We start from the raw sequence: 19039 nt of genomic DNA, 5'->3' as shown, positions 1-19039 counted from the left end.
GGAGGAGGAGGAAGAGGGGAGGAGGAGGGAGGAGGAGGAGGGGGAAGAGGAGGAGGAGGGAGGAGGAGGGGAAGAGGAGTGAAGAGAGAGGAGGAGGGAGGAGGAGGAGGAGGAAGAGGGGAGGAGGAGAGAGGAGCAGGAGGGGGAAGAGGGGAGGAGGAGGGAGGAGGAGGGGGAGGAGGAGTGCTCACCGGTGGCCCTCCTCCCACCCCCACCCCCACTCCCCTCCCTCAGGGATATTTAAGCAGCTGGATCCCGAGAACACTGGGACCATCGAGCTCGACCTCATCTCTGTAAGTCAGCCGCTCACAAGGCACCGGGAGCTGTCACGGGTGGGGGGGGGGGGGGGGCGGGACAGGGACCCGTGGCTGTTGGCTTAAAAAGCTCCACCTTGCAAGTGTCGTGGCCGTGGGAGGCGGGCCCGTGAACGGGTGTGAGGTCCCACCACAAACGTGCACACCCTTCCCCGCACCCCCCCGCCGACCCTCGGGCCCCGGGAGACACTCCCGGTTCCTCCTCCCACGCAATTTGCCAAGTGCACACGCGGGAAAACGAAGTGCTTGTTCACGTGAACGAGAGATGGTGGTCACGTAAGAAAATTCTCCTGCATGAAATTCAAGTGGGTTTGGGGAAGATGTGTCCTTCTTCGACCAGATCTACTTAAAATACTTCCTGGGCAGATCACCTTATTCCCCGACCCCCCGCCCCGGTTAAAAATTCCATCGAAAATACATAAACTTGCCGTAGAGAGTTGCCGAGCTCCTGGTCCGGAGCCCCAGCAAGGCCCAGGGGACCGTCAGTCCCCATGCAGCGGGCTGACAGGTCCCGTGAAAAGCCAAGTGCAAAATGTCCTGTCACCCTGGTGCCAGAACGTTCTCCCCTCCAGGAGGAAGGGCACGCCCTCCCGGTCGTGGCCTCACGTTTGCGGTCAGGGGAGCTGAGCTCGGAGCAGCACAGGCTGGCGAGGGCCGGTCAGGGGCCGGTGCCCAGGGGAATGACACGGTCCCATGCTCCAGCCAGGAGCAAAGTGACAAGGGGACAGGTGTAAGGGACTAGGGACTCCTGTCCTTGAACTCTGACCTGGGGGAAGCCAGAATGAAGTAGCTTTGCACCTGCTATGATGCATTATAAAGGACCTTCAGCCAACTGAGAGTACATTTTAGCTGGCTACGATGACACTAGGTAACTTCTAGAACGAGGCTGCAGTCTCAGTCTCGGCCCCGGCTGCACGATGCACCAAGGGCAGCTTTGCAGAAGCCGGGGCCCCGGGCCCGGGTCCCGGACCGACTGGAGCAGAGCGTGACCCAGAGCCCCCACTTGACCCCCACTTGACCGAGGTCAAAAGCACTGGTTTCGGGGACAGCCGAACTAATAATGTTCACCCGACCTGGAGGGGGCGGCAGGAAATGCCGCGTGGTCCGGTCTGTCTCGTGGCCGTCGGCCTGTGAGCCGGGTCGTGCCCCTGACCTGGGCCGGGCCAGGCTGTAGAAGTGGGGAGGAGAACCCGCGAGTCTGTGCCCCGATCCCTGTCTGCTCCAAGTCGTTCTTCCAGAATGACCGTTAGTTCTGCACAAGGTGTCTGAGCTGACCGGCTGTCTTCCTCCTCACAGTGGCTCTGCTTTTCAGTCCTCTGAAGTCCTAACTGATCTGCCTGAGGACAGCCAGCCGAGGACGAAGCCCCCACAGAGAAACTTTTTATCTGGACCCCAAAATGACGGGAACATTTACCTAACCGATGAATGGCTAGAGCTGAAAATAAAGATACTTTCTGAGACAGGTCTCACGTCTCACAGTAAAAAAGATCTGCGTATCCTGGTATTACATGCAGGTGACTCACTCCATCCTGGGTTAGCTCAGAGAAAACCTTCCATCTATAAACAGGTCCACGGTTTACTTTTACCCACTTGCCCGTTTATGGCAATATCCAATTGGAGAAAAACACAGGGAGGTATTTTTAACCGCTGACCAAACACGAAGTCAGTCTCCAAGGACACGAGGTCCTTGCTGGGAACATTGAAAGTAAATTCCCGATTAACAATGCGGCTGTGGCATTTGCCAAACAGCAGCGCGCGTCCCTGGAGCGAAACGGAAAACAGGAAGCATCGCAGAGTGACAGGCCGGGCCAGCACGCACACCTCCATCACGTGGTTGCAGAGAGAGCCAGGTTTTATGTAGAACGGCCCGGTGACCCGTGTGTCGCAGAAGATGCTGAAGCCACGCGGCCCTCGGCCCGCTAACCGAAGCGTGCGCGAAAGCAGGTGCCTGGCGTCCGAGCCGATTACGGGAAAGGACAGGACGAGCCGTTCGTGGCCGGGACGTCGGCACCCCCGCGCTTGTGCGTGGAGCCGGGAGGGACACGGGTGGGAGAGCTTGAGCCCTGCTTCACCCCGGAAGACGCGAGCCGCCTTACACACCTACCGCCTTGTTGCCTTACTTCCTGCTGAACGTGCTGTTAATAAAGAGTGACCCAAGCGGTCCGGCGTGCCGTGCTGTCCTTCGGGGGCCCCGCGGCGGGCGGTGCGCCCGGGTCTCGGCCTGTTCCCGCTCCAAGGTCACCTCTCGTTCCCCCTCTTGAGAGTTAAAGGCAGCTTGGAACTACGCAGTTTCTTAATCCAATTCAGAGGCTCTCAAGTGTCCACAAAGTAGGTCCGGCTCTCCTCTGCTGCCCCTGGCCTCCCCCGAGGAGGCCCAGGCAGGTCCTTCGGGTGTGGGGACGAGAGAGGCAGACAGGACAGGCGCGTCAGTCACGGGCCTGCCGGTGGTGCCCCTGCGGGAGCCCTACGACCCAGGAGAGGTGTGTGACGACGGGCCGGGCCGGGCCAGCAAGCGCATCTCCCAGCCTCGTCCAGTGGGGGCCGGGCACACAGGAAGGGGAGGAAGGCGCCTTCCCAGGTCGCAGAGGCCCACAAATCGCTTCTGTGCCGGGGGCCGCCCGCAAGGCCCCCGGCTCGCCACCACCTGCCCTGCTCCCTGGTTCGTCGTCACAGCAGAGGAAACAGAGACACGAAACAGCCAAGGGCTACGCTCCGCTTAGCCCATCCCATTTAGAAAAGGACTGGAGACGATGACCAAGCATCTGGGTCCCCCAACAGGGGAGCGCTGGTCATCGCCTCCCTCACGGGGAGAAGGTAGACGTGCCCCCGCCCCCTTTAAAAGCCCCACTTCCGCGGGGCCCGCCGCCCAGCTGCCCTGTTCCTTCTACAAAAACCTAAACTGCGGCTGTGAAGATGCCTCACGGGGCCTCCGCGTCCGACCCTGGGGTCCTTCCCGTGGCAGCCCCGCGCCCACAGCACGACAGACACCACAGCCAGACCAGAAGCGTCTGCGCCCCCCCCGACCCCAGACCCTTCTCTGTACCTGCGAACCTTCCCACGCAGACCTCGGGTAAGACGTAAACAAGTAAAAACCAAAAGAGAAAACACGTCGTGGGTATAGGGCTGAGGGGACAATGGATGATCACGGTTCACCAGCAGGTGCACGCAGAGGCCGCTGTGGAGGGCACGGCCGGGTCACGGTTGCTTGGTGGCCAGGATCCACCAACCCAGGTGTCGCGCTCGCTTCCTGTCGCTTTATGCACTTAAAATCACCCATCCCCGGGGGCCCGGCGCAGCAGGTGATCTTGGGGTCGTGGAGATCACTTAAAACTGTCCCCTAGCGGGGATCCCCCCGCGGCTCCAGGACCAGCACCCCCCCCTCCTTGCAGCCAGACCCAGCGGCAGCCCCTGGGGAAGCCACTCTGTCCAAGGTCAGCGATCCATGCCGTCCCGTTACCGCAGCGCACACCGGGGTACCACCCCATACCCCCTCACTGTTCTGGGGAGCTGGGGGGTCCGAGGCCGGGGTGCGGGACCCTTCGTGGCATGCGTGTGGCCGCCCCCTCGTGGTGATCTCATGTGGGGAGGGGAGGTGGTCCCTTCCTCCTCCAAGGACGCAAATGCCTTAGGGAGGGCGAACTTAACCTGGTGACCTCACGTGAGCCCCACCTCCAAACCCTGCCAGGCGGGGGGCAGCAGCAGGGTGGTCCTCTGGTGTCCAGCCCTCGGGGTCACCGCCTTCTCTGCTACCTGCAGAGCGTGGCCTGTTGGCTCTTTCCCCGCCTTCTTGCTGGAATTGAGCTGCCCACAAACATGCCGGGATTTCGCACGGCCGTTCCTTCCCGCGTGGCTCCTACTCGGTGACCCCGCCACACGGAGCCATGGGCTCCGAAACGACTCACAAACCAGGTAACGGATCACAAACAATGCAGACTCAGTCTGAGTTCTTGTCCAATGAATCCCTGCAGACGGCACCATGAACACCAGACCCTTCCTCTCGCAGAGGCGTGGGGACAGGGCCACCGGCTGTCCCCGTGGCTCCCGATCAGGGCCACCGCAGAGCTCACCAATTTCAAAACCCAGCCGTCTGTAAGAACCTCACTCCTCACCGCAGCCACACGGCCGGGGAAGAAACCGCTACTCTCCCAACAGCGTGGGAGCTTCAACAAGGCTTTTCGTGACACAAAGAACAGAAACCAGTAAAAAGCTTAGAGTCAAAAAGTTTAATTTTATTACAATTGTTTTTTAAAGTCAGCAACGATCTTGATAAATTTCATGGTTAAGTCTATATAGCGAGTCTCCAATTTCCAGGATACAAAAGACAATAAATATAGATTCAAATCCCCCTAAAAACCAGATTCCACATTCAGGTAGCTGTGCTGTGGCTCGGTCCCAGGATTCCTTCCACACGTGACTCCGAAGACGCTACAAACTCCTACACGAAGGGCCGCCCACACCCGCCAACACGTGGTTCTGAGCGTGTGGCCTGTGTCCCAAGGTCCTGGGGCCGCCTCCACGGCTCTGGTCCTTCCCGGTGGGGCGGGTGCAGGGGACGCGCCGACCAACAGCGAGCAGGTGGGACACGGAGCCCACGGAGCGGCCCCACTTCTCTCTCAAACAGGACGTCACTGTCTGTCCTCTGCTCCGCGGAACATGCTTCCCCAGCACAGCACGGCCAGTTTATCACGCCGAGGTCCCCCTCGGAGAGCCAACTCCCCAGATCCTTCACCTCCCTCCAGAGCCCATTCCAGATGCCTTCCAGTGATGTCGTCAGCAGTCTTGTGAAATGTTTGCCACAAACAATCACGTCACTTCTCCTTACTGATAACAGATGAGTTCTTCAGAAACTAAAACTCCGTAGTTTCAGGCCAAGCTCCTTTGTCTGGGTTTAATTCTGGGGTACAGCTGCAAGAGAACGGAGAAATGATTTACATGCTGCAGAGACAAAACCTCGAGTATGGGGGTCTGGTGTCACCGGCAAGAAACGAAGAAAAGGACTCTTTCTGCACGTGAGGCACCCAGCGCCGCCCCAGGACACAAGATTCACACTCGGCACCTCCCCTGCAAAGTCACAGGGGGTCCCACGTAAAAATGCAGGTGGTGCTGAGCGCCGGCCCCACCCGCGCGACCTGCAGCTTCCCGAGCGGACGGGACAGATCAGGGTCTCCTGTAACCTCACTGACAACAGACCCGACTCCGTGACAGGAGACTGAGCGACAGGATGCCACAGACTAAAAGTCTGCCGATTTCAGGGAGGATAAGTGGAGGTTTCTGCAGGGGGATTTTTGTGGTTTTGTGTTTTCTAGAACAAGAGCCGGAGAGAAGAATGGAAGGTCCTGAAGCCACGGGTGAGTCCAACGAGTCATCCAGCTGGCGCAGTAAACAACCCCCTCCTCCCGCCTACACAACGGGAAAAAGGGTTTGCTGAAAGAAAGTGGAGCCAGACTCCAGCCAAAACTGAAAAACGGGTGATCAACACCACACAAAAGATGATTTTTCCGAGAAAACAACCGGTCAATACAATTTTCTAGACTCAAATTTGAACCTCTGATTAAAAACTCAACATTCACGTGAGTTCCTTTTTTCTTTTAAACTCAAAGGAAACCAAAAAAACGTTACTTAGAGGCAACTTCTACCCCGGGGAGACCTCCAAAAGGCTGGGGTGAACACGAACGTCTCCGACCCAGCCTGACGCGGGCCTCCCGAGGGCCGAGCACCTGGGCCACGCGGCCTCCTCTGTTCAGGAGTCACGGGACCGCTTGGAAAATCACAACAAAGATTCCAATAAGCAACTAGCTCCGAGAGGTTTTCAGAAGCAGGAAACGTCAAAAGGTAGAACTAGTATTTGCTGCTCACGTTCGGCAGGGAGGAGGCTGCAGAGACTCCGTCGGGCTGGACAGAACTCTGGTCGGGTCACTGGAAAGCTCGTCTAAAGGGCTCCGTGGCCCGGGCACCTCAGGTAAGCATCTGACTTAGACTCAGGTCATGATCTCACGGTCTGGGAGTTTGAGCCCCACATAAGGGTCGGTGCTAACAGCTCGGAGCCTGGAGCCGGCTCCGGATTCTGGGTCTCCCCCTCTCTCTGCCCCTCCCCCACTCACGCTCAGTCTCTGTCTCAAAAAAAATTAAAATAAATAAAGGGCTCCGTGGCCAAATTTACTTTTAACTTTCATCAATTCTTTGTAATTTACATCAGAATCACATGTGTGAATATGATCCAGGCTCAAAGGTTTACTTAATGATAAACGTTGTGAGCAGGGGCAGCAGTCGGGACACACGAGGTCACCCACACGGCACACGAGACACGGGAGCGGACAAGAAGGGTCAGGAGGGGGCGCGGGTCGGAATCCAGGCAGCCAGGTTTCGACACCACGGTCACTCGGCGGAGTAACACGGGGCAGCGGAGCGCTCGCACCCCGGGCCCTCGCTAGAGACCCAGACACCGGAGCGGCTCCGTGCCGCTCAGCCGCGTGGGTCCGACCTGATGAAAACCCCCGTAAAAACCTCTCCCCCTCGCTGCCCATCAGACGCCCTCAACAATCTCAGGAGGTGGTGCCCTCCGGTCCCTCCCGCCACGCCCAGGTGCAGGGGGACTGCGCGGAGCCGCGCTGCTGACCGTCGTCACCTCCCCGGCCGGGCTCTTCCACCTTCCCACGTCGGTCCTCTCCTCGCTCTCCGTTATCTGTCCCGCCCTGGCGCCCACGGCACTCAGGTCGGCAATGCGGCGTCTGGAAAGCGCTATGCCCCCTCCCTTCTCCTGCCCGCTCTCCCGGCCTCCTCGCTGCAAACGCTCCCGAGAGCCCCCTCCACCTAAATCCAGGACAGAAGGTGACTCCCGCCCACAGTGCCCTCCCCGGTCCAGCCCCAGGTCCCGTGAGAGCGCAGGACCTCCGAGAGCACGGGACCCTGACCGTGCCCGGTGGCTCGCCAACACGGAAAATGTGGCTGGACGTGTGAACCCGCCACTGTCCAAACGTTAGGATTCACCGTCGCGCGGACAGAGGACACACTTACCCCCAGCAAGTTGCGGGGCACGTAGCCCTCCTGGTCCTGCAGGCGCGCCCACCACCACTCGGTCTCCTCCTCGTCCTCCCGCCGCAGCACGGCCAGGCAGTCCCCCTCTCGCAGAGGCAGCTCGTCGCCGTGCTGAGGCTCGTAGTCCCACAGCGCGTACAGGACCCCTTTGTTCATGATGCCCATCTTCTCCTGCACTCCTGAAACCACGGGGGAGCCAGCGGATCAGGGCCCGACGCCCGATGCACTCCCCGCCCCCCCGACACGTCCCGCCCCCGGTGCCCCAGGCACGGAGCCCCCGCGTCCGACTGCGCGGACACGCCTGGGCCACCGGGCCCACACCCAGAGCCTCCCTTCTCTGAGTCTCGGGAGAGGCCCCTGCAGGGTCAAACCGCCCCATCGTGGGGTTGGCTCACGCCGTCCCCACTGGAGCAAGCACAGAAGCCAGCCGCATCCGTCCCTCCGAGGCCGCCCTGTGCTCAGCGGCCAGGACCGCGCACGACACACAAACATTTCCCCGGATGCTAAAGCTACTTGGCAACTGCACCCTAGAAACTCCGGGCAAAGAGAGGCAGTAACCCCACACTCGAGCCAGCAGTTGCGAACCGTAAAGGAACTGTGAGCACTGGGCGTAGCCCTCCTCCACCTCCTCGCACTTGTCGGCGGCGGTCTGCGTGTCGCTGTAGGTGGTGGCGAACACGGCGGCTCCAGACTCCACCAGGAACTTACACACCTGCACGTTGTTGCAAGAGGCCGCGCAGTGCAGCGGGGTCCTGGGGGGACACGAGGCAAACGCGCTGGAGGACCTTCCCGTGCACACCACGCCCACGGGCTGGGCTGTCTGCCCACAGCATTCCGGACTCCACGGTCTGGGCCTTTCTCCTAAAACCTCTTACACACGGTTTTAGAAATCAGTTACACACACAGGAACACCTCAGTGTGTGTGTGTGTGTGTGTGCGTGAGCGCGCGTGCGCACGTGGGGGGGGGGCGTGGGGGAGCCATTTGGTCAAGTGTCCGACTCTTGATTTCGGCTCAGGTCACGATCTCACAGTTCGTGGCTTTGGGCCCTGTGTCCGGCTCTGTGCTGTCAGCGTGGAGCCTGCTTGGGATCCTGTCTCCCTCTGCCCCTCTCCCTCTTGTACGCTCTCTCTCTCAAATAAATTTAAAAACAGTATCAGTTACACACGGACACATGAACCCGCCGAAGACCGACAGCCACAAAGGGACATGTTGCATACAGGCCACACCAGGCGCCCAGCAGGGCAGCGCGGAGGGCCAGGGGAATCAAGGAAATGAGTGAAGGACAGGAAATCCGTGCAATCGTCTCAGAAAGGGTCGGATGTGTTCTGGAGCACCTGCCTAGTTAGGGCCAGCCTTAGCGCCCGGCCGTGCCAGACCGGAGGGCACGACCGTCTTTGCGTTATAGGCCTGCACTCGAAACACGGGCCTTTAGAAATGTTCCCTTGTCATTACCGCTTCTGAAGAAATTAAGTTGCACACAGAAAACTACCTTTCCTTAACGGCTGGTAAAATCCAAGTTGAATTTTAATTGGTAAAAAAAAAAAAACAAAAAACCTTGGTAGTTCAATGCAGACGAGAACAGGGACTGTCAACCGCACACGTTTCAGTCTGTTCAGCAGCTGGCCGGCAGGGACTCGCGGACACCATACGGAGAGTCCCCTCCAGCACCTCAGATGTCTGCAGCGAGCGCTAAGTGATCCAGACCCACGGAAGAGGAAGAGGACCCGGCGCCACGGCCCAGCTCAAGTGTGAACTGGAGGATGTGGACCAGGCCCCGAATCACACAGATTTCACGCTTTCACCTGTTTCCTCTCTCCCCTCTTCTTATTCCTCCCGAGGGCACAGTCTCTAAGATCACGTATTCCCCCCACCGCTCACTTTGGGATTACTGCAGATTTGTTAAGTGCGTGGTTTTAAAAAATGAAAAACTATACACACATTCCTAATAAAAAGGAAACGAAGACGTTATGACACATTAAGAACTTGTTTTGGGGCGGGGGCCAGCTGGCTCAGAGGAATGTGAGACTCTTGTTCTCAGGTCGTGAGGTCAAGCCCCACGGTGAGCACAGAGATCACTTAAAAAATTTGTTTTGCTTACGGTGTAAAGTTAAACCAAAAAATGAGGCTAAAGTACATACGCGTACGTAAGCTTTAAAGGAATACACTTAAGAACCACTGATGCTGATCCCTCTCCGTCGTGGGGCACGAATGGCTGATCTCTTCTCACTTCCCTTTTTTACACACATTTTCCACAGCGCATACCCGTTACTTTTATAAATGTAATTTTTAAAAACTGTAACCAAAATGCTTTGGCACAAACACCTGGGGGATGATCTAAGTGTCGAACGAGAGAGAGAGTCACTCCTCACAATGTAGGGCTATTCTGCACCTGTGTGCACGCACGTGACATACACCTGTGCACGAGGTAAAGCCGACGTCATCGTACAGCCACTTACCACGTTCACAGAAAAATAAGCTATAAAAATACCTGCATAAATATCTTCACGTGACTCCAGGTTTTTAAAAATCCTATACGGAAAAAAACAAGTCTTCTTCCAAAAAAGAGCCTATCGTAATTTAAAATTTTCTTTTTCCAAAAAGAAAAAGAGAAAAATTACAAAATTTACTCTCCATCCTGTTACTGTTACCGGGCTGACAATATCTTATCAAGACCTTTAACTCGTTATGTAACAATCCATTATCGCATGAGGAACACTCATCACTTGTAACAGTTCCTCCTATGCTTTATGCACATAAAACCATTTCACAAAATGGTCCACAAAAAATGGATTCCACGGTCACGTGTATTTGGGAAAGTCTACAAACCCGACTCCCTCGTGCAGACGTGCAATGGACAGCAGTATATTAAAAACAGAGGTTTCATGGGTGAAGGGACCTTGCTTAAATCAGCATTTCTCAAACTCGCTCGAGTCTACTGTGTGCGGCTGTGACGTTTCCTGTTTTTATTACTTAACTACTAAACTCCAACACCCCACGTGCCCCAGAACGGGAGCGAGAGGGGAGTCTGGGCACGAGCCGTGGCAGGACGCACGTGGATGCTCTCACCACCCGGCAGGGCCCTCACGGTGACACCCTGAAGCCGGGGCAGGGGTCAGCGAGGACCTTACCATCCGTCACTGTCTGCGGCATTTACGTTCACACCAAACTGCACCAGGAACTTCACGATTTCTGTATGGCCCGCGCACACGGCATTGTGAAGGGCGGTGATGCCCTCATCATTCGGCAGGCTTGGGTCATCAACCTGTGACATCGAGAAGAAGGGTGACTGTCACTCACACTTCTGTCACCGTTCAGATCACAATCCACCAGCTGTCCAGGATCCAGAGAACAGACGCAGGCTCTTGGGGTTATTTTCCGTCATAATTCAACCTCAGGAGCCAGGAAAATTCTACCAAGAGCAAGTCTAGAAATGAGGGTGGCGGGGAAGCCAGAGTAAGTAGGCGCTCACTATAAAAAGGCTCTTACCCATGAAGAGGGGCCGGAAACTCTACCCTCAGAGTCACTGATGTTTACTTACCCTCCGACTCCCACCACAAATTAGTGTCTAAGGACAAGGTGCACTTGCCACGGAAAGGAAAACAGGGCAACTAAAAATATTTTAAATAGCAGGCTTCTGAAATAAGACCCACACCTGCAGTTTAACGCTGCACGGTCCGGACCCACACAGGCACGACCATGAACCCTGTGCGGTCCGGACCCATGCAGGCACAACTGTACAAGAGGGTGGAGATCTCCCGGAGAAAGGCCAGACCCCAGAGGGCCCCCAACTTTATGTCACACCTTCCACCGGCACAGCCTGTCCCGGGGAGTGCTCGCCGCCCCCCTTCGACACCTCGCCCCGACCCCCACAATTTAAAAATGCAATTCCTCTCTCTCAGATCGGAGGTCCGGAAGGGACACAAGGTCGTATCATCAGACGGTACCTCATAGATAATTCTCTGCACGAGGTCAAACTCCCCCTCCAGAGAGGAGTCCAGGAGCAGGGCCAGGGGGTTGAACTTCACCCTCATGCCATGGGCGATCCTGTCAGAGCCAGTTTTACGTAAGTTTGTCCTCTTGCCCTGCAGAAGAAAGGTGTGAAGTCAGGGCCCTGGTCTCAGCGTGGAGACCGAGGGAAGGGGGGAGCGAAAGGGGCTTCACAAACACACACTTGGCACATTTGTAGACACGTAAACATCATCCAGACACGGACGTGAATCGGAACATACAGCTTAACGAACTAAGAGGGAAGAACTGAACCGTGTCCCGTTTGGGTGACCCAAGACACCACGGCTGGAGCTAAGGGTGTGACGTGCGATGGCGAGAAGGCTGCTTTGCCGTTGGGTCGAGAACTGGTCTTTGGGTTCCCCATCTATTTAGTGCGACAGACCCCACAGACTGGGCACACAGTTCTCTGGACGGACATTTAACGAACGATCATTCGTGAACTCCTCACGAGAACCCTATTACCCCCTTTTACAGATCAGGAAACAAGGCACACGGCCAGTGAACATCAGGGCTGGAATTTAAATCCAAGCGATCTGGCTTCTTCAACTCTCTCCCTTTTAACCGTTCCGTAACAAACAACGCCTGCTTCGGGGGAGAGCGGACAGAATTAAGGAAATAAGAAATATGATCATCTGCCTTAGATACCCTGGGAAGAAACCTTCCGGTCTTAAAACGCCGTCACTGCCGTCTACTCACAAGTCTGACTACACTCCGAGATACACGAGTAAGCTACTCAAGCCCTTCGACCGTTAATAAGCCAGACTTAAAAAACATACGGCGAGTTCGCAAAGACCAGCCCTAACACCGCATACGGTAAGCGCCTCGCACACAGCCCGCAAAGCGGCAACTTCGCAGAGGTGCGCCGTGCTGCACACACGCGGCGCGGTTTCGGGGTGGACAACCACGGCGCTGCAGAAAACGTGCGACCATCACTCCACTGACGCGCAAGGACTAAAATGTCGTCTCTTGGAAAAGGGAAGTGTGAACGTTACGTGACCGTGATGCGCAGCGCAGGGGCCGTGCGGGGCAGGGGCCCCGCGCCCGCTCGCGAACAAGCAGACGCAAGCTGCCCTGGGTCACTCGAACCCAAGCAAGAAGGGGATGGCTCTCCCGGGACAACGGTCACAGACTCCTGAGCAGAAAGCATGACGCGGTCACTAAATGTGGTCTCCTCCGTCCCTGAGAGGACACATCATTTTGACTGGACGGCCGGTGGGGTGGGGGGGAACGGCCAAACCAGGTGTGAGAGGTCTTTCCTTTCTGCGTGTTTAACCCCAGCTGCGGGGAACCGCACACCAGGCTGAGTACAGTGTGGGCTCAAGGTTAACCTCCGACCACAGTCGAAGAAACAAGCGTGGTTTGTATCGCAAAGAACCGAACTCTGATTCTTCACAGAGAAAAGGGCTCTTCCCTAAAAACTAAGGTTGTTCTTGGGGCGCCTGGGGGGCTCAGTCGGTTAAGCGTCCGACTTCGACTCAGGTCATGATCTCACAGTTCACGGGTTCGAGTCCCGTGTCAGGCTCTGTGCTGACAGCCTGGAGCCTCCTTCACATTCTGTGTGTGTGTGTGTGTGTGTGTGTGTGTGTGTCTCTCTCTGCCTCTCTCCCACTCCCACTCACGCTCTCTCAAAAATAAATATTAAAAGAAGTAATGAAAAAGTACAGGTATTCTGAATGTAATGGATTTTTAGGACACTTACGAGACGCGCTGCGCGCTGAGGGGGCTGTGAAACAAAAGGTGGGCTGCAGACACGTTTGTCGCCCTGGGCAAACGACCCTGCGAACTCAGAGGTGGTTCCCGGAGCTCTGCCAGTCGACCACCCAGGACACTGTGATGAGGCGGGGGGGGGGGGGGGGCTCCTGAAGGGACCAGGTGACACGCCACATTACTTACAGGAGGCAGAGAGACCTGCCCCGTGATCTCGGGGGGACGCAGGCTCCCAGGGTCCTCTCCTGGCCCTTCTGGCTCCCCGGTCGGGTACGGCGGGGGCGGGTACGGGGGGTACTCCTCCAGGTACACCTCGAGCAGGTGCGGAGTCTCTGCTCTCGGTTCTTCCACACTATTCTGGAAACGTGGGCTGCCGTCTGGGACTCCTTCGGGCACACAGCCGAGGCCTGGTGAAGGAGCTGGAATGTCGCCGTTCTCCGCACCGGTGCTCCCCGCTTCCTCCGGGGACACCGATTCGGGAACCAGAGAGACCGTCTCCTTCTCTGGCTCCACATGTGAGTACGGATTCTGGATTTCTCCTGGGCCTTCGGAGTCGGCCGTGCCTGGAGTCGGCTTGGACGGATACGAGGGGACAGAGATGGTCTCCATGGCAGCGATGGTGGTCCTCTGGTACAAGAGTTTCTGGATATTTGGCCCATTGGGCCCCTCTGGCTCTGTAATGGAGCTCCGTTTTTTCAGCGGCCGTGGGGCGTTGGACAGTTTCTTCCGCAGGGCTTCTAAGTCAGCGTCGCTCTGGTTCCGGTAGGGATTGGACAAGAAAGGCAGCAATTTGGTCGGGCTGAGCGGTCGAGGAATTCTTTCGTTCTCGTGGTTCTCCTGAGCGGGCGCCACGGGCTCCGGGTCAGGTTCGGGACTGCCGGGCTCGCCCTGGCTGCTGGAATAGACGTTCTCCGGATGCTGCTGCTGGGTCTGGGAAGCAGCGAGCACAGGCTTGCCGTAGACTGATTGGAAAATGGAAACAAAGCCCCGATCAGTATTCGATAAAGCCGGCAGGTCACAGACCCAGCTGACGATGATTAAAACGTCTTTTAATTTTCCAGTCCTTACCCAGCACCCTGCACCACAACCAGTTTTTACACCCAGCGAAGGACAAAGCAAGGCTTCCATCGCAGCACAGTGAACTTCTGACAGAACGAAAACTCTCGTTGGCTGTAACACGCCATTATTTTATGTGCCGATAAGAAAATGCTGCCCTTGTAACCGTTAAGCAATCACTGGCTGTTGCACACAAACTTAAAATGCCAAACCATGAAAACAGCATAAAAGCAACGGGGGCCGGTAATCCTCTCCTGCGTCCAGATTAAAAGGAATCACGCACCACCCTCTCTTTCCCACTTTTCAAAAGCAAGCCCACGTGGAAAATCATATTTGGCTTCCTGAGTTCTCAAGAACCACTTCTATTTGCCCAAACCCTTCCCCTTATCGTTCTGATTAGGTCAGAGCTATCCAATTCCCGAATCACTGTGTCAGCAGGCCTCACTAAGGACGAGTCCGCTGTGGCACGTGCGGGACGTGTCTGTCGTCTGATCACTTTCGGGACACTTCAGGCCACAGATGCACGCTGATTTCACGACTAGAAAGCCAATTTCATTCAGTAAAAGAGAGTGAACGCTATTCTGGTTTTATAAACTAATGACTCTCAGAACCCAACAAATCAACAGACTGTGTATCTTGTTATGCTTTTGTGTTTAGCCAGCAGCTCTGTGCTCATCAGAACGGCTTGAAACAGCGGAAGGAGCGCTCTTCTGAAAAGCACGCAGGGGCAGCTATCCAGGCCTCCTCGCGCCAAGGGCATGTGTGCGGTCTGACCCGCAGCGAGGACGTGGCCCGGTGCGCGGGGACCGCCTGTGTGCGCCTCGCCCACCAGGAGCAGGGAACAAGTGCACGGGGTCGCCACCGTGCAAACAGCCATGTCCGCCATGGGTTCTAGTCATCTATCACCTACGCTCCCCAGCGCCTACTGCAGGGGGCTGACGTTTAACGGATGTTTCACCTGTTTAAGGTTCCTGAGAACGGAAGGCAAATTAAACAAAACCCCGAGAACAAAGCCATCTCGCTGTGTACCGAGAGAGGACAGCTCTGGGGAGGACATGACCACGTCACCCGCGGCCACCCACGCCGGGGAAAACCGGGCCCAGAAGCTCACCGCTTGAGAAGTGCGGGCCTCTGGAATGCGTCTTGGTCAACGCGCTCTGCACGGCCTGCTGGAAGTTCTTCCCGGGCGCCTGGTGCTGCGTGTACATGGAGTATATGGAGCTCGTGGCCACCGTCTGGGGCTTTCTGAAGGGTGGAGGAGGGGCGTCTTTGGAAGGCTGCGGAGTGAAGGGCCGGACGGCGGCCGCAGGGGGACTTTCTTGCTTACAAGCTGGAGCGAGGGCCGGGCCCTGGCCGACGGAAGGTGCGCCGGGGGACAGCAGACCCCGCTGCTGCCCTGCTGTTTTGGGTTTATTCCCCACGGATGCAGCCGCTGTTGATAACTGCTGAGGGTTTCCGTCCGGCTTAACGTCTGAGGGTGACGGACTCGTTTGCCCGAAATAAGGCAAATTAATCTGTTTTGGTTTTGACGGAACGGGAGGCGGTACTTTAGACACATTTTTATTTGCAGCCTGTAATACACACACGTACAAAGCCAGTCAAAACACTGCCTCAATGGGTCCGCGGGATGTCTAGACAACCTCATTTCGCCAATATAAGTCACGCTAAAGACACTAGCTCTACATTTTTAAATCACTAAAAAGTTTTAAATCTCTGAACTTAACCACATTAAATAAGGAAGCTCAGTAATGCAACACCATCCCTGCCCCGAATGACTCCTTGCTGCCACTTCCTACGTAGGAACCCTTGGGTGCCCGCTCGGAAACCTCAACTGCCACCTTATGTACTCGGCGGCCCCCAAACCGAACATCCTCTGCACTCATCAGGATGGACACAAACCAGGCCGCCGCCTCGGGCAACACGCCGTCCAAGGCCGCGGTTCTAACACACAAAACCGTCACAGACATAAACTCAGCTCCCGGTTTTGAAGAACCAAGGTAACTGAAGGACACAAATACGATTGTTCCTCAATGCACCCTCAGTTTTTTAGAGAATCACGCGAAACATGAACCAGCAGCAGGCAAAGCAGCCGCTCTCCAACACGGGGTGAGACCACAAAGACACTTAAGCCGCAGAATTTAAAATCCCCAAATTCTGTTCTGTTTTCTCATCTTGCAGATATATTTTGGTTTGTTTCCTGCTCTCCCTCGTACAATATTCTCTTGTACGGAACGAGCAGCGGGTGTTAACACTGAGCTATCCCAACGCACCTGAGCGTCCCGCAAGATGTCCTCACTGCTCTGGTTTTTCCTCAGACCCCCACAGGGGGCAGGGCCAGCCGACTGGTCCACCGAGTCCAACATTGAAAAGGGGCGAACTTTCTTCTCTTTCTCTCTCAGGGGAACCTCTCCACCGTCAACTGGAGACAGAAAAAAAAAAATCACATGGATATTCAAGCTGTTTGTAGTACAATTTCTTTTTCACACAGAAGTTTCTCTCTCTTCAAAGTCTTTGAAACTCTGTAGCCACTAAATGCTCTCTTATTTTTAAATTAAGTCGACTACAGAATAACCTAGATGCTGCCGTGCTGGTACTTTAATCCCCAGACAAAAGAAGGTGGTCTGGAAGTAAACACCGTCCCCGGTGCCAACACATGAGAAAACAAGCTAGAGACTAGAGTGCTGCGGACAGCACGTGCGAACCCCACCTCGGTCCCCACCTTGGTCCAGGGCCCGCCCAGAGCCGGTGGGTGCAGGCCCGGAGGGCTGGCTCACGGTGACGTCTGCACTTGGGGGGCTCCAGTCAGGGCTGAGTGGATGGATTTTAGAGCCTAGGATGCAGAAAAGCAAGACGGGTAAGCCGGCGCTGGAAAGACACTTGCAATGGCTCCTTGTGCCACAGGGTTTAATCTCTAAAAACAGCCTCAAGGGGCCCCTGGGTGGCTCAGTCGGTTGGGCGTCTGACTTTGGCTCGGGTCAGGATCTCACGGGTCCGTAAGTTTGAGCTCCACATCGGGCTCTGTGCTGCCAGCTCGGAGCCTGGAGCCTGCTTCAGATACTGTGTCTCCCCCTCTCTCTGCCCCTCCCCTGCTCAGGCTCTGTCTCTGTCTCTGTCTCTGTCTCTGTCTCTCTCTCTCTCTCAAAATAAACAAACATGACAAAAAACTTAAGATGTAACAATAAAATAAAACCAACTTCATATTTCAGACTTACAACAATCCCACTAAACTTCCTTAGAAAAATACTGGACTTTATAGTTCTAAATTAAATGTACTCGAACTCTTTAAAATTAATCACAGTAAACAGAAAATCTGCTGAAACAGCGAGGACACGCTACCCCTCGGTCACCATCGCACTGAGAAAACACTTTCCAACTTGGCGGCCCCAGGACTCCGGGTGTAGCTCACACACCAATGACGCACACACAACAAAAAAGGCAAAACTGTGGACATCGATCAGTCTTTCACAGATCGGCGCCCTCAGGTTCTCTCCCCACAGACAAGGAAGCATCAAGGCCACAGCTCTGTCCTCACAGAGGCAAAACTAAAGCAGTTCTTTCCACAGTAACACCTGGACCGGGCAGCTCTAGGGCAGCTCTAATGTTTCACACGTGGGCAAACAATAGTGACCGTGAAGCTGGCTGTCTCCCGCATGTGACAGCGGTCAGACGGAGCCGGCTGCTCCCTGCCTGCAGGGGTCTGAACGAGGCCTGTAAAGGTCGTCTTTACCCTGCTTTTCCTACAGCCCTCCCTCCATCTGCTCCTCCTGCCACGAGACTCCAGCCTGCACCTCCACACGCACCCGAGGACTGCACCGAACGCCAAGGTCACGGACACAAGGAGCCTCTGTCGGTTCACCGTAAGCTTCCAGTATGTTTACTTTTATCGCACAGACTGCTAGCAAGCAGATTCGCACGCACAAGCACGTGTGAACAGCGCACACACCTCTCAGCAGAACGCACTCACCACCCTGCCCTCTGAAAACACGGCACCACTGCCCACATACGAGGTTTTACGCAAAAAGAAAAGCTGTCAAGTTACAGAGATCAGATCAAAATCTCCTTATTAACAAGAAGGAATCGAGAACAATTTTCACTCCAAAACTAATACTACATTTTATTTCCCAGACAGAACCGTATCATTTAGGGTTAAGAAACTTATCACTGCACTAGCAAAAACCACAGGGAGGTTCTTAAAATTTGCACCCAAACGAGGGACAGGAAGACCTTTTGTAAAACCCCCAACCCAGGGGAAGGACAATGAGGCCAGGAGGGAGAGCCGCGGAGGGCCGGGGGGACCGAGTCACCTCTGGCCTGGGCGGCAGCCGCAGACCGCGTGCTGGGCAGCGTGTGTACTCTGAGCGCCCCCTCCGAAGCCTGCAGGGCCCCGGGGCCGTCAGGCAGAGCGGGCTTCACCACCAGTTCCGGCCTCGAGGGGACGCGGGGCATCGTGGACGATTGGATGTAGGGGCCTACCGCGGCCACGCGGCTGGGTGCCGGCAGCCCCTGCGGGGGCGGGGTTCCGTCAACCTTGGGAAGAGGCACAGGTCCTTCAGCGTGACGACCCAGACGGCACTGAACTCCGAGCAGGCCGGGACACCTCCCTCACGTCTACAGGCCCGTGCTTCTGTCCGCCAGGCAGGGAGCTGTGGCCCCGCTCCGCCCCGCCCCCGCCCCCCCCCCCCCCGCAACCCTGCAGGCGGCCAGCGCCCCACCTGCCCCACCTACCGGGGGGCCCTCCTTGTGCTGCAGCGCCGCCTTCTTCTTCCACAGCCGGTCCCGCAGCTCGTTCACGCGCTTGTCCATGACTGCCACCTCGGAATTGCGTTTGTTCAGACACTCCCGCTGCTGCTGCAGCTTGGCATTCTGCTCCTGATTCAATTTGTTTCGTAACTGCACGGGGGGGGGGGGGGGGGGGGGG

The 19039-nt window shown here is 56.3% G+C and overlaps 2 protein-coding genes and 2 long non-coding RNA genes across 6 annotated transcripts in view; 3 read left to right on the top strand and 1 right to left on the bottom strand.

Moving 5' to 3' along the window:
• The window catches only part of CAPN2 (calpain 2), a 66956-nt gene extending 50189 nt beyond the window's left edge, over positions 1-16767 (top strand). Inside the window, exon 21 of the mRNA XM_040451965.1 lies at positions 16698-16767. Coding sequence (XP_040307899.1) covers positions 16698-16752 — 55 coding nt within the window. The 3' untranslated portion in view covers positions 16753-16767. The remainder of the gene's footprint in view (positions 1-16697) is intronic.
• LOC121015189 (uncharacterized) lies at positions 224-2475 on the top strand. Its single transcript, XR_005783684.1, has 2 exons — positions 224-293; positions 1611-2475. It is a non-coding gene; the product is annotated as an uncharacterized LOC121015189 (long non-coding RNA).
• LOC121015190 (uncharacterized) lies at positions 2629-4636 on the top strand. Its single transcript, XR_005783685.1, has 2 exons — positions 2629-3384; positions 4071-4636. It is a non-coding gene; the product is annotated as an uncharacterized LOC121015190 (long non-coding RNA).
• The window catches only part of TP53BP2 (tumor protein p53 binding protein 2), a 31574-nt gene continuing 17057 nt past the window's right edge, over positions 4523-19039 (bottom strand). For 2 of the 3 annotated variants that reach the window (XM_040451962.1, XM_040451964.1), the window contains 11 exons: positions 18847-19011; positions 18426-18648; positions 16829-16951; positions 16392-16540; positions 15233-15692; positions 13252-14027; positions 11295-11432; positions 10479-10612; positions 7935-8101; positions 7329-7528; positions 4523-5219 (listed from right to left, as the gene is read on the bottom strand). In XM_040451962.1, coding sequence (XP_040307896.1) covers positions 5178-5219; positions 7329-7528; positions 7935-8101; positions 10479-10612; positions 11295-11432; positions 13252-14027; positions 15233-15692; positions 16392-16540; positions 16829-16951; positions 18426-18648; positions 18847-19011 — 2577 coding nt within the window. In that variant the 3' untranslated portion in view covers positions 4523-5177. The remainder of the gene's footprint in view (positions 5220-7328; positions 7529-7934; positions 8102-10478; positions 10613-11294; positions 11433-13251; positions 14028-15232; positions 15693-16391; positions 16541-16828; positions 16952-18425; positions 18649-18846; positions 19012-19039) is intronic. The other variant, XM_040451963.1, reaches the window with a different exon arrangement.

This window comes from Herpailurus yagouaroundi, unplaced genomic scaffold (genome assembly GCF_014898765.1).
Source record: "Herpailurus yagouaroundi ecotype Mexico unplaced genomic scaffold, PumYag 205, whole genome shotgun sequence".
Taxonomy (NCBI): domain Eukaryota; kingdom Metazoa; phylum Chordata; class Mammalia; order Carnivora; family Felidae; genus Herpailurus; species Herpailurus yagouaroundi.
Note: the sequence above shows the minus strand (reverse complement) of the source record. Positions and strands in the feature narration are given on the sequence as shown.